Source organism: Leucopleurus acutus (assembly GCF_964270905.1).
Source record: "Leucopleurus acutus genome assembly, chromosome: 11".
Classification (NCBI taxonomy): domain Eukaryota; kingdom Metazoa; phylum Chordata; class Mammalia; order Artiodactyla; family Delphinidae; genus Leucopleurus; species Leucopleurus acutus.
This window is the reverse complement of record NC_139152.1, coordinates 24,844,260-24,858,639: the sequence shown is the minus strand read 5'-3', so window position 1 is coordinate 24,858,639 and position 14,380 is coordinate 24,844,260. Positions and strand designations below refer to the sequence as shown.

Here is a 14,380-nt window from a genome sequence, read left to right as displayed (position 1 = left end):
CTTGTCTTCCTAAAGCTTGCAGTTTAGTTACAGCTTAGTAAAAACAGGTAGGGCCTGACACAAAAATCATAGCAAAGCACTGTGGTAGCATAGTTGTTTCATGCTATAATAGAAATTTGCAAACTTGAGTTTTGAAGTGTAAACAGAATGGAATGAAACAATATATTCTCACTCAGTGTGCACACTGTGGTAGGTTTATAATTTTAGTTACGCTCCTTTCAAGAAAAATTTCCTTTAAAAACTGAACCAATAGCTCAGATATTGATATCTTTCAAATTAATGTATTATGTTTTCTTCCTGTACTCCATCTCATATAGTTTAAAATGAACAACAGCAATTGAAATTGGTTTTAAATCTTATCATTCAAATGACAGGAAGTAGATAGAATTATTTTGTAAATTCTTAGCAAAGAAATAATACAAAAAGTATGTCAAAATAGGAATGTAGTTTTCATTGATTTGGTCAATGAGGAATGTGCCATATAAACTCTTGAGTTTAGTAGAAACCTTGTAGATGTAAAGTGACCTTTTTGAGAAAACAGTAAAAAATGATTCTGTTCTTTTGATTGCTTCAAAAGCTAACCATACAAAGAATACAGAATAATTTGCTTATTTCTGGAGAGCTTGGTCTAGTAGGACAATTCATAAAGAGATTTGGATGTCCCTCTTGTTCAGGAGGGCTGGAGGGCTTCATATTGACTGTATACAAGTAACCTAATGATGTGAATCCTGTTTGTCTCTTCCTCCTCTCTCTCCCCTTCCTTTTGCCTTCCTTTAGGAACGTGTCATTAACCATGCTGCAGGCAGCCATGGAGTCTCTGGGATTTTTATGAAATATGATCTCAGCTCTCTTATGGTGACAGTTACTGAGGAGCATATGCCATTCTGGCAGTTTTTTGTAAGGCTTTGTGGTATTGTTGGAGGAATCTTTTCAACAACAGGTTAAGATTCATTCCTTTTTTTGTCTAATTTCTAAAAGTTCTGCTAACATTAAAAATCAAGATGCTTTTACTTAAAAGGGGAAAGAAATATACACATTCTCATGTTTTGATACTTAAAGAACTTTTTCTTTAAGATTTAATTTCAAACCTCAAAAATTGTATTGATTAAGCGTTACACATAACTAAGTTCACTGCATTCAGTGATTTATGGGAGATTACTTAGTGTGCTAGAGAGAGCCTAGGATTGGACCCAAGTTCTGTCATTTACATGGTGATAGCTTTGTGTAGGTCACCTAAATTTTCTGAAATTGTTTTTTCTATATAAAAATGAGAATAATAATATCTAACTTGCAAGTGTGTTATAGGATTAGATGAGAAAATGCCTAGAAATAGTAGATACTTTGAATGTAAATTTTCTTTTTCAGTTAAGGTATTTTTAACTGTACACAATGTAAAATTGTATTTTATGGTATGTTAAACTATGAAATATGTGAAACCAAATTTTTAGTCAGTAATGTTTTTATGACTTTTGGTGTTTTCACCATAAGATTATGGGATTCTCTCAAAGATAACTTGCAGAATTGTAATTGTGAAAATTTGATAGTTGAGTATAATAGATAAGGAAACAGTTCCTTTTTTATCCTAACCTCTATTTAATATTACATGGAGTTTATATAGTTTGAATTATATTTTTAAAATGGATGAATAGCTTTTCTTATGAAAGTTTTTATCACTGCTTTATTTAGATTCATTTAAATTTATGGTGCTAGTAGTATTTATTTTTCAAAATTGTGTAGGTGTGAGACATATTAAGCACCTTTGAAAAGATTGCTTTGTCAAGGTCATGAATTATGTGGCTTTGTGATTTTGAAAAGAAATTCATTTATTTTAAAATTCAATTGTCTTGATATTTTTGACTGTGGAAGTGAATAAAGCAAACTGTTTCCTTCCTTATCTATTCCTTTATAATAGTTTTTTATTCTTACTTACAAAATTAGGAAATGAATAACTTAGGAAGAAATTACATTAAAAGCATAATTTAATTAAAAACATAAACTTATTTTTTATTACAGGCATGTTACATGGAATTGGAAAATTTATAGTCGAAATAATTTACTGTCGTTTCAGACTTGGAGCCTACAAACCCGTCAGTTCTGTAAGTGGTGTAGTATAAATGGTGCTGATCTCTAAGTCATAGTATCATTGTTAAATCTAAATAGTAGCTCTTGGCGCCCAGAAAGAAATTGCCCAAAATAAAGTGTTGTGTTTAGAGGAAATAGTGTAAGGAATAAAACTAATGCTTCGGTCTTTTTATTCCTCCCTAGGTTCCCTTTGAAGATGGCCACACAGACAACCACTTACCTCTTTTAGAAAATAATACACATTAGCACCTCCCAAGTAAAGGAGAAAAACTTTTTGTCTGAGATGTAAAACGTTTTTAATAATAAAATATTGTGCAATATATTCAAAGAAAAGAAAATATGAATGAGAAGCAGGAATCACCCTAGGGGAAAAAACGAAAAAAACCCAAACTGAAATCCTATGTGTGTTGTGTCTGTTACAAATGTCCTAGAAGAAATTATACAGCTAATCTAATCAGTGAATAAGTCCAACTGGAATATTGCATTGAAGATGACCCCTTCTGATATTTTCATAGCAACGGCAGTATCGAAATCAAACCTTGCTTCTTGATGACAAAGAGCCTGAAGGAAGAAGTCAAACCACATCTAAAGAAAATGGCATTGATAAGTGCAAATGTTTGCATCTGTTTGTTTTTAAAAGATATGATGTCAGAATAAAATATGTAAAACATGTGGAAAACTAGTCTAGACTTTAAAAAGTGTGGTCAGGTCACATTGTTAATAAAGGAAGAGAGGGTGGGGCCCCTGTGTTATAGCCATATTACTGTTAAGCCATAACGACAAGACCATTTATCCAATAATTCAGTCTTAGGACGGTTACTGCTTTTCTTTAGACTCTGGCGATTGACTTTTCTGATCAGGGCAGGGTTGTGAAAGACTAAGGTGAATTCTTACAGGGGCAGGTACATAGATGCTATAATATGTAACAGAGGTATCATTCACAAATTATATAGTGGGCACTTATACAGGGAGAAGAAAGCACATGTTTAAAAAAAATGCTAAGTTTCCTAATCTGATCCTTATTATTGGTATACTTTGGGAACAGGGGGTGAGTAATAAAAAGATCAACTACTAATGATGAAAATTACCAGTCTGTAAAAGATTAAGAGGATAAGTAGCATATTTTGTGTGTGTTGTGGTGAGCGGGCAACAGGGTAACTTTAAATAAAATAGAAGCATGAGGCAAATATTTAAGTAAGACAAGATAATGTCAGATCTGAGAGATTATAATATTAAACAATGTCCGTTAAACTGTATTATGAAAGAAGTATCTGCATTCAGAATGTCCTGAATGTGATTGATTTTGTATTAGATTGTGTTGGTCTAGCTTTCTTACTATTTAAGGATTGATTTTAAATTTATACACTATAAAAGATTGAAAATAATGAGAGGGGTATATCACTCAGGTGCTGTTAAAAACTAAATTTGGAATATGTGTGCCAATATCATTTTTCATTTTGTATTACTTAATGATAGTAGAGGAATCATCAACCAGTCTTCATGGTTTAAGTCATTTAGGGAAATGGGGAGACAAAATTCCAGGTAAGTAACAAGGCCAAGACTAAAAGACAAGATTTAAAATGGTGGTTTTTAGAGAACAGGCCATCACAAGTTAGAGTTTTTCAAATTGCATTCTTTTCAAAGGAAAAGAAAAGTCAAACAGTTGGGGCAGATAATGTAATGGAGAGAAGGAAAAATACTGATAGAACTACTTTTCATTCAAGCTTATGTGGAATGGTATTTTGCAGATAATAACAAGTGTCATTGTTTAAGATAAATAGTTTATCACTGAGGCATTAAATTAACTGATTAATATAGGTAACAAACATGCTTTGAAAGGTTTTTGAATTCAGAAGATTCCAAATAATGAATGGTTGTCTCCGTATTTCTCATTTCTTTTCTTCAGATATTATTTCCAATGAAGGTAGACTAGGAAAAGGAATTTTAATTAGAATTAAAATTTTAGCTGTTTTAGACTGAATGTCGGTTCTGTGAATCTGCTTGTCAGAAAGTTCAGTTAAGTTTCAGGGTTTTTTTTTTAATAGGAGGAAAAATATTGATTTAGAATTATTTTCTTTCAGTTAGGATTATGGCAGTTAAGTATCTTTAAGAAGGATTTTAAAAATTATTCTCGTACTTATATATGATTTTTAATTGTTTCTGTGTTTTCCAAATACCATATTAAAATTTAAATGGAATTAATCTGTCCCATTAAAACTGACTATAAAAGGAATTTCTTTGAAGCAAAATCCTACTTTGCCATTGATTTCCATTTTAAAAGTTAAGAAAGGTTTCCACCTGAAACTCCTCAAATAGGGTCAGATTTGGGGCAATCAAAGTATTAAGATTCTGACCAGCCCTTTGTATGATGAATGATGAAGTATACTTGCATGTTAGGATTTATTAGGAGTTTTTGACCTCACCAAGTGTTTCTTTTCCATTGCAGAGAACACTGTACTGGCCTATTATGTAGCCTTGGTGTTTGCCTGGGGTGCCTCCAGTAGGATACCCACTTTATTACTCAATCCTCTTTATTAGGGCATTCATAATATCTATATATATATTCCATCCTAAATATTTTTAAGAGTTGAGATCTCAAATTATGTGAAATGTGTTTTTTTTAAACTGTGTTTGCATATATTGGCCTATAAAAGGAGATGAAACGTTTAGGTGAATAATTCTCTGCTACAGTATTTGTACACCTCAGACTACCTCCTGGTAAAAGCTTAACTCAATATGAGAAATACAAAATTATTTCTAATTCTCAACTTAAGTGATTAATACTACACTTTTCTCGTATACATTTTATGATATAAAGCACTGAATTTTTATAATAAATAATTTACTAATGCAGACAAAGTTTACAATCTTTAATACTAACTAACTTTGGAATTCATAAAGGAATGACTAAGATCTCCTAATTTTTTAATGGTATAAGTAGACATATGTTATGCATTGTCTTTTTATGTCTTAGGTTAGTAATTCAAGTAACAAAATAAATTTATATGCAACCCCCTTGCTTCAAAATTTAAAATTTTGAATCTTAAACTTCAGTTCGAGATGCATAATTTTGAATGTTCAAAAATTACTTAAACATGACTCTTAGGATCTTTAAAATCTCATCATGCCCTTTAACCTAGTACTTAAGTTCCTCCCTTTCTATTTGGAGCTGTAGCAAACCTTCAAAGTGAGTCACCTTTTGTCAGCACTATCCAAATAGATCACTATTTGTTCACTACCTTATGGCATGATGTCTGGAGTAATATCCAAGTAATTTCTTTATTGTAGTTCCCCCCCCAGCCCTTTTGAAATATTTTAGTGACAGTATCACTTATCATTATTTTAAGAGTAGGAAACAAGCTGCCTTGGATTTTTTGGTTTTCTTGTAGTTTTTTTATTGTGTTGTTTTAAGAGAAAAAAACCATAAAAGACTCATTTAGTGTCTCAATCCTGGGCATTTGGACTCTAAATAAAATAAATTGTACAACTTCTTTGTCCCTTTACGATCATGTACCCCCAAATAAGGCTCAGTTCCTCATATTTTTCTTTTTCCTTCTAGGAAAACTACAGCAATCTTTATCACTCTGTTACATTTCCTTTGCTTCAGACGGAACTAAATTGTATGAGATTGGATTCATTCTGTATTTTTCGTGTTATGAATGGACGAGTGATGAAAATTGAGCAGTTGACTCAAGTTTATAAAGCTGTAAGCAGATTATAATCAGCAAAACATTTAATAGTTTTGTTTCAGCAACTCCAAGTTGTACTGGATATTTATCAAAAGAAATTAGATGAACAATTCTTCCAAACATCGTAACTCATTTATGCTATTTGTGTAATGATTTTAAGGTAAAACTCAGAATGAGAAGGTGTGGGGGGAAAGTGTACATTGATGAAAGCTACATACTAAAGCAGACCTTCAGCAACACGGCATATAATTATGTAATGAATATTTTGTAAATTCTGTTTCCAAGCAACTATGCAAGTCAATTTGGTGATTTCTTGTATTATACTTACCTTTAATTTCTTTAAGATATTTTTCTAGGATTGATGAAAGTTCCCCAACCCCACATCTCCCCAACCGATTCACAGTTCCAGCTTGGAACTGCTATTTCAAATAAAGTAGGGACACACATAAAATGTTCACCTGTGTGTTAAGAGAGCTGTTTCTAGCTATCAAAACTCAATTTCAGTTACATATCCTTTGTCATAATTGTATCTACACCTCACAGGGCATTCCTGTCTTTCAAGCCAGTTACATCCCTAAAACCAGCAATTTCTATTTTTATTTTGTAATTAAAAAATGTATTTTAATTTATTTATTTTTGGCTGCCTTGGGTCTTCGTTGCTGCACGCGGGCTTTCTCTAGTTGCAGTGAGCAGGGGCTACTCTTCGTTGCGGTGTGAGGGCTTCTCATTGCGGTGGCTTCTCGTTGCGGAGCACGGGCTCTAGGCGCCTGGGCTTCAGTAGTTGTGGCTCGCGGGCTCTGGAGTGCAGGCTCAGTAGTTGTGGCGCACGGGCTTAGTTGCTTCGTGGCATGTGGGATCTTCCCGGACCAGGGCTTGAACGCGTGTCCCCTGCATTGGCAGGTGGATTCTTAACCACTGCGCCACCAAGGAAGCCCTATTTTGTAATTTTTAAAAATATTTTTTAAAAGTAATCTAGGCAGTGAGCATTTTTCCATATCTCTTTGTGGGCACATGGGACAGTCATTACTTTTTACTCTAGGCAATTGCTTATGTTCCTAGAATATAATTATTAGATTTGCAGTTACAGAGAAAAATAGCTGTGTGGAAATTTGCATGTGATTCACATGAACTTTAAAAATTATTGATGTTTTTGGAAGCTTTAGGCTGACGTACTTTAATTGTTATTTTCACTGTGAGATAACACACTATTTGGGTATTAGTCCCTTCTCAGATCAGTCTATTTACCTTGAGATTCTAAATCAGTTTATTAAAGTGAGCTGTTAACTGGAGATGACGTTAGGTTAGTATAAAATGTGAGAAATGTTTTTCTGATTTGTGTGCTCATCTGCCTCAACTTTTTCTAGTATTAATTGCCTCAGGTGGTGACTGTCTTCAACTCTGTTATGTTTGTTACTGTATCATATATCTTATGGGTGCAGAATATAGGGATTACCAAAACTTCTTTTTAAACATAAGCTTTTCTTTGTCCTCACTGTCCCCTTCTTCCCAAAAAGTAGAAGGTTCTTTCTCATTGGAGTGTATATATTAGGCGCTCAAATTAGTTTCACTTGGTCTTGATGTAAAATAACTAGAGATTTTCTTTCATGCAGATACCTACTTTTACTGCTTAATCATCACAAGCTGCTTAATCATCACAAGAGAACTTTATTCATGTCATTTCTCTAATGTCACGGGTAGAACATGCTTCAACATGTAAATGTAACCCTATTAATGGTGTCTGAAAAAAATGAAGCGTTATGGGTATGTGTTAATTTATATTCAACTGGTAGTTTATTTAGATTATATCATTTTTCTAGGGAGGAGGTGGGAGATCAACTGCAGTAGTCAAACACTAGAAGAGAGGAAACCATTTTTTAATTCAAATTTTCATTTAATCAAGTCAAAATGTGAATACTTGATCAGTGGAATTTATTGAATTGGTGAAACATAAAATAATCAAAAGATAGTAAATTCTTAGAACTATTATGTTTTGTCCAATTTCATTGAATTGTATCTTGATTTCATTTTTATCATTATCTACAGTTTGTATCTTAATCAATGTAACTCAAACATGTCATACAGACATCTCAAACTGAAGATATCCAGGTACTTTGTTTCAGAACTGGGTTGTCTGCCCTGGGAAGTAGTTCCCAGAACTTAGATGAGATTGGGAAAGACACTGCCCAGAAGCATCCCCACCAAATGCCCTTTATGAGGTTCAGAAAAATCTCAAGTAATATTGGGCTAGAAGTCATCCTCCTGGCCCTAGTATACTTCGGCCACCTAGTGTGCCTTTCTGAGTATTAACCAGTTATCTCAGAAAGTAAGCATAAATATAACTGTTGTTAACATCTTATGCTCGTGTAATTTTCAAGTAGTTGTGATTCTTTTTAGTTGCTTAGGCCCCAGGTACTGTATCTGAATCATAGTCCATGTTTTTAACACGAGATGCTGCAATCCAACGTGCACTCATCTCTCAAATATGAGGAAAGTTGGAATAACAGTTATATTAATATAGGATCTTGAGATTAGTTTTTTACTCATTTGCATTATACATAAAATATTTCTAAACAAAACAACACCTGTTCTCTAAACTTAGAGTCACTTAATGAAGTCTGTCCTCTTCTGCTGCACATTCTACAGGTAACACTCTGCAACTGGAGTGATGAAGATACTAGCAAATCCTGGTGAAAGAGTAAACTTCCCCACTTACAGAAAAAGCTAAAACTAGCATTTAAAATTTTATTTGAAATTTTGCTTTCCTCGATGGCAAAGATCAGGGGAATGGGTTTTTACATGATTCTAGCCTAGGACCTTCCTCTAACATTAGTCACTCTAATCTCTAATCGAGGCCTGAGCAATATAAACTTAAATATAAAGGATTTGGAGACTTTAGTGAAGAAGAGGGAAACCCTTAGGAGGTTATCAGGAAAACTGGTGATTCAAAAGATTTAGAAATAATAGAGGTCAAATTCAAATTACGGGAACTAATTTTTACTTAAAAGCATAATAAACAGTCCCAATGAAAATACGCTTGAGCCTTCACTTTATACATAATTATTTACACCTCTTGGTTTTTTTTAGGTTTCAGAAGTGGGCATAGTTAAGGAAAATGTTAAATGTGAACCCATTTTTCTAATTCCCCCCAGCCCTCAACCAGGACTCCATGGTATAACACAAAAAGAAAGCAGAAACCTCGGTGGAGAATTATTTCTCTAACAGCATTTGTGAAGATGTTGAGACCTTCCTTCCTCTACTTACCTTGATTTTAAACCTTTATACTAAGTACACTAGAATGGTTCAAAGGTTAGAGCTGCCTTTCTTTAGCATAGCTCAGCTTCTACCATGTATTCTTCCATGTTTATTGAGTTGAAATTAGTCCTCTCAAGGAGGAAAAAGCTAACTATGGGAAGATGGGTGTACTTTGGTGTTTTATATTCAAGAGCATAGAATAGAGTGTTAGGAAACAATGTTTTCCTAACATATGTATGATTATAGGCTAGGATATGACTTTCCTTCTCTCACTGAAATAAAAATGTATAGTTAAGAAATAAGGATGAATACATGACAGCACATTTGACAGGTAATGACTTGGACATATTTGTTACTACCTAATCTTGAGAACCACAGTTGCTGTTTTAGAGGTATCTGAGAGGTTCCAAACAAAAGGAGATCGCCAAATGTTCTCAGACCTTGAGTGTGCTGGACGCCCTAAAGTAGGAGAGGAATTTGTAACAAAAGCTCACAATGAAGAACCACACATTCCGAGCCACCTGAGATCTTGCAATGAGAAGGCGCCAGGCGATGAGGAAGAGGGCGGTATTAAAGAGGTAGTGAATATTTCGGAGCCTGGAAACAGACATATATAACCAAAGTCAAAACAGTACCAAATACCCAACTATGTTATTTGAAGCATAAATGTATCTTTTCCTGGCTATGACCAGCAAATAACTAAGTGCTTAGGTATGTGGCACTACCTGATGGCCTTTTGATTTTGATATCTCTCATTTCCACCACATGCCTTCTGAGTAATCATTTCTATAGTATTCCCCTGACTAGTTTCCCTTTCTCATACCTGCTTTAACCTGTCTTATAAACATGGCTAACATAATCTTTCTTAAATATACTTTGATCATATTACTATATATCAAAAACCTTCCCTGGTTCTTGTTCACTACAGGGTAAGTTCTAAAGTTCTTGCTATGCAACGTTCCTCTCAGTTTGCAATTACTTTTCCATACTTATCTCTGCATTAAAAACCCTTCGCTTCTACCAGAATTATGTCAGATTACTATAATTCTTTGTCCCTTAGGGATTAATTATTGAAAGAAATTTCAGGCAGTCAAAGGTCTTGAAGAGTGGTTAACTGATTTGCCCATGTTAAATAGCACAATCAGGTTTCCTGCCTGTTGGGTATTCTTTCTCTATACCACATTATGACAGGATGTTGGTAGAAGAAACAAACTTGGGTTCATATCTGGCTCCTGCACTTACCATGTGCGACTTGCCCACTTACCTTCTTTGAGCTTAAATAGCTCTTTGATAAAAATGGGATAACAGAAATAATGCCTGCCTCACAGGGATGTGGTAAAGTCTAAATGAAACAGTATATTACAGGGTATATAGTACAAAGGCTCAAAAAAAAATTAATTCCTCTCCTCCCCCGCTCATATTTCATGTCTGGTATAAAATCAGGTACACATGGTAAGTGCTCAGTAAATATTAACTGACCGATTATATTTACCTTTTTAAGTGTTGCTTTGCTTCTGGGATCCCAGCCATATCCTCTTTCAATAAGTACTTCTTAACTCCTAAAACATAATTTTCAATGTATTCCAACCAATTCAACTGGCGCACATCGAAGTTGAATACCTGAAAGGCAAGAAGAGATTATGGATTGTCAGAATTGCACTGCTGGACGATCACTTTGTTCATTTGATGAAGTTTCTTTTACCTAAATGAGTGACATTCAGTTTGGAAGATTTAGGTTGTACCCCTCCAAATGAGATGATTTGAGCTGTTATTTTAAAGGCAGTAACAATATGGATTACCATTTATATATGAATATTTAAACATGGATCAAGCACAAATATTTGACCTTTAGGAAGTCTTGGAAATTTAAAGGAACTGGTATTAGTCTGGTGAAGGTTAATTTCATTTCAAGTAAATAAGGATTAAATTTTTTTAAAGAGAATAAATAGGGACCAAAACAAATTATATATGTCTTTTTCTTTTCATTATTCTTAAATTTTGGTGTTGTTCCCTTGCCCTAGCACCCTTTCCTGAAATATCACTACTTCATTATGCTGATTAAGGAAAACTTTGGACTTAAGTTTAAACCAAAGGCTTAAATCAAAGCTTTAAGGACTAACTTAGCAGAATTTATATTCTATCTTTGATTTTGAGATGTTATCCATTATGTCTCTTAGTGTGCCATAAAACGAAGCCCTTCAGAAACATTCAGAGTGGTAAGAAAAGCTTTGCTTCTCCTAGAACACTAGTGTATTTTCTTTTCTTAGACAAAGAATGCCATGAAACTATATTTTCTTTTCACTTTGCCACCAGAAATCTTAAGACAAATTTCCTGCTTAATTGCAATGACTTAGGATCTTGTAGACTGCATATGAATGTTCTGTTTTTCCATTCTTACTCTTGATTTCATATTTTAGTACATATTTTTCCTGGTTTGATGTTTTATTTCTGTTTTGTTCTTTTATTACACGTATTTATTGCAAGTTATCCCAAATCTTTGTGAAATAAATTGGAGTATTAACAAAGAAGGCAGATGAAATTAACGAGTTCCAGAGAGTTTCACAGACTTGTCCAAAAGCTGAATTGCTTTCCAAAAGTAATTCTGTATCACTTTGTTTGGATTTGTTTATTTTCCACAGTATCACTAAACGGTACTTATTCATCTATATAAACAGAGGCTTTTATTTTTATGCTATTTCATATTTCTAAGTTAGATTTCAGTGAAACCCTAGTTTGGAATCCTCATTCCATGTGGCAAATGAAACTGAATTCTGAGCCACACCAGAGTTTGGCAATTATATCCAAGTATTCAGGACTATTACCTTTGCTAAGATATTGGAAAGCATATGTTAAATCCACTGCAGTTTTGATTCTGTTTTTCACAAAATTTTTAGTTATTTTAGGTAAAAATATTTGTAAAATGTCAAAAATGAAACTCTAAGCTTATTACCTTTTGAATTATTTAGATGGGTAAATTCCATGGAGAAAATGCAATAAAGATAAGCCTATTTAACATTTGATGCTAATTTTAAAAATAATTTCTAATAGCCTGAGGGGGTTTAAAAAATAAGCTGTTTTGATCCATGCATTTTAAACACAGGTGCTTAGAAGAATTTTGTCTATACAGGCATGTAAACATTTCTGAAAAAAAAAAAAAAAGCTCTATTTCATGTCCATTTTAGAGGTTCACAGCAATGATTTCAGTTAAAATATCCATCTAAATCTCAACTGGTATATTTAACATCGTTTCTGACTGCAAGTAACCCTTAGTTTCCATGGTGGGAAGTAATTTTAGGACTTGGATTTGAATCATGCTCTATGAGGCTGGTATGTACGAGCTAGCAGGTGAGGCTAGCTAGCCATCTAACATTTACTTCTCAGCATGACTTGGTTTCTTCTATATGCATGACTTGGTTTCTTCTACATGCTGGCAAGCACAAGATAAATCAAGAAATTTATCTTTTCTTTCTTTTAAAAAAATTTTAGCGGAAAATGTCAAGAGAGTGAACTCTTTAAAGCTTAATTAAAAACTAAGGATATGCTCAAGGAATAAATGACTGAGAAAATGAAGCTAGGGACATGTACAAAGTACAGAAGATTTCTATATTTGTGAATTTCAGGACAACATTTGTGACTGCTAAGAAGCTAATATATAGAAATAAATGGCACTGATCCTAAGCAATTAAAGTGAAGGTCTATCTTGAGAAATAAACGTCTGAATTGTCAAAGAGAAATCATTATAGGGAGGAAGACTGACAATGCTAGAGAGAGGGCAATGCTGATGGAGGGTGGTCTTAGCTGGGCTAGAATGCAGAGGTGGAAGGGTTAGCTTATCTAAAAAGATAAGAAGGAAGGAACTGTAGCTTTGGAGATGCAGAACGATTTTGATTTGACAAGAACAGTGGATGAGAGAGCTCCTGGCCAGTAAAATTATTATTTTTCATTGAAGTCATATGTTTTGGAGGTTAGGGGGGAAAGATAGAGGTACTGAGGATTTGTTGAACAGCTATGGAAGTTGAACAAAGGATTGAAACAAAGTGTATGAGACCTGACTGCAGAACAGCAGTGAGAAGCCAGCCAAAGGCTAAGAACCTAGATCTCTTACCTACATTAAACTTGCTTCCTGCAACTGTGTTGATAGCATTCACTGATTTTCTTAGCCAAAAAAGAAAAAAAATCCTGTGTGTATAACAAAAACATCCTTTATTCATCAGCTCTCCAGGTCAAATAATTCTAAATTCTGAATGGGTAAGGTTTTCCTGTTGGTTGTCAGTGCTGTACTCACTCTTTGGTCTTCAGGACTCAGCTTGGACATCAGCATTTCTGTATTGTATGTGCTCCATTCCCAACTCCGGTTGATGAAATACTCCAGCATGGAAAGGGTTCTTAAAAGCCGATTCATGAGTTTTGTCATCCTGAGGTAAAGATCACATAGGAGCGAGTATCAGTGCACCACAGATGGCTGCTTCCCTGCTACTCTATAGGGATATATGACAAATCATGTTTCAAAAAAAAATTTCTTCCCACGTTTTCAAATTCCACATTAAAACTCTTATTTTTCCCCCTTCCATGTTAACACTCTGTCGAATGCAGGGAAGGGGATGAATCTAAAGGTGCTTGTTCTATCAGGCATTTTAATACCACTAAACTTCTCTCCCTCTTTTCTACCATCTCTTTCTCAAGAGTTGCAAATATTTTAAAAGCCTAGCCAGGTACCCATCCCTGATGACATACTGTTCATTCTTTGAATTCTGAGGTAGACAATAAGAAAACTTATTTCTCTTTTTTATTGTATGTTCTTGGATTTTTTTTAAAAAACTAATTGATTTGAGGTCTTATTATATAACTTCTAGGCAGAAGTGGTGACTGCATTAGCGTCCGATGAACCAAAAACAGTTATTAACTGTAATGGAGATTTAAGGGGAAAATAGTTTATTTGTTAATAATTTACACAGGCATAGTGCTGATATGTTTAAAAAATATTATTTCCACTAATTCCCATAACATCCCTGTTAGGTTGGTATTTATCTGCATTTTTATGTAAAGTAAACTTAAGAAAGATTAAGTGGCTGTGATAATATAATGTGTCAAAGCCAAAATTCCAACTCAGTTTTGACGGACTTCAAAAAGCCTCTGTACACTCACCCCCTGTATCCCATTGCTTGAGATGGATCACATCTTCTAACCCCATGGTCAGGACCTGCTGTTTGAACTTCCCAACTTTATAACAATTTGTAAAAAAACTTTTGTATTCTTTCTTATTTGATCCTCACAGTATGATTCTGTGAGTTAGTCAGGGTCTATACTGTTTATCTTCATTTTACAGAGGGATTAATAGGTTCAAGGTCACATGGCTA

General features: G+C 34.0%; 2 protein-coding genes across 2 annotated transcripts in view; one reads left to right on the top strand and one right to left on the bottom strand.

The window, feature by feature from the left end:
• The window catches only part of ERGIC2 (ERGIC and golgi 2), a 37,750-nt gene extending 33,597 nt beyond the window's left edge, over positions 1–4,153 (top strand). The window contains exons 12-14 of the mRNA XM_082849854.1: positions 778–940; positions 2,014–2,096; positions 2,266–4,153. Of these exons, the coding sequence (XP_082705980.1) occupies positions 778–940; positions 2,014–2,096; positions 2,266–2,328 (309 nt within the window). The 3' untranslated portion in view covers positions 2,329–4,153. The remainder of the gene's footprint in view (positions 1–777; positions 941–2,013; positions 2,097–2,265) is intronic.
• Positions 4,154–9,457: 5,304 nt separating this feature from the next.
• Positions 9,458–14,380, bottom strand: part of FAR2 (fatty acyl-CoA reductase 2) — a gene marked incomplete at its 3' end in the record, with an annotated part of 135,170 nt that continues 130,247 nt past the window's right edge. Inside the window, exons 10-12 of the mRNA XM_082851106.1 lie at positions 13,309–13,438; positions 10,516–10,643; positions 9,458–9,620 (exon numbers count right to left, since the gene is read on the bottom strand). Coding sequence (XP_082707232.1) covers positions 9,458–9,620; positions 10,516–10,643; positions 13,309–13,438 — 421 coding nt within the window. The remainder of the gene's footprint in view (positions 9,621–10,515; positions 10,644–13,308; positions 13,439–14,380) is intronic.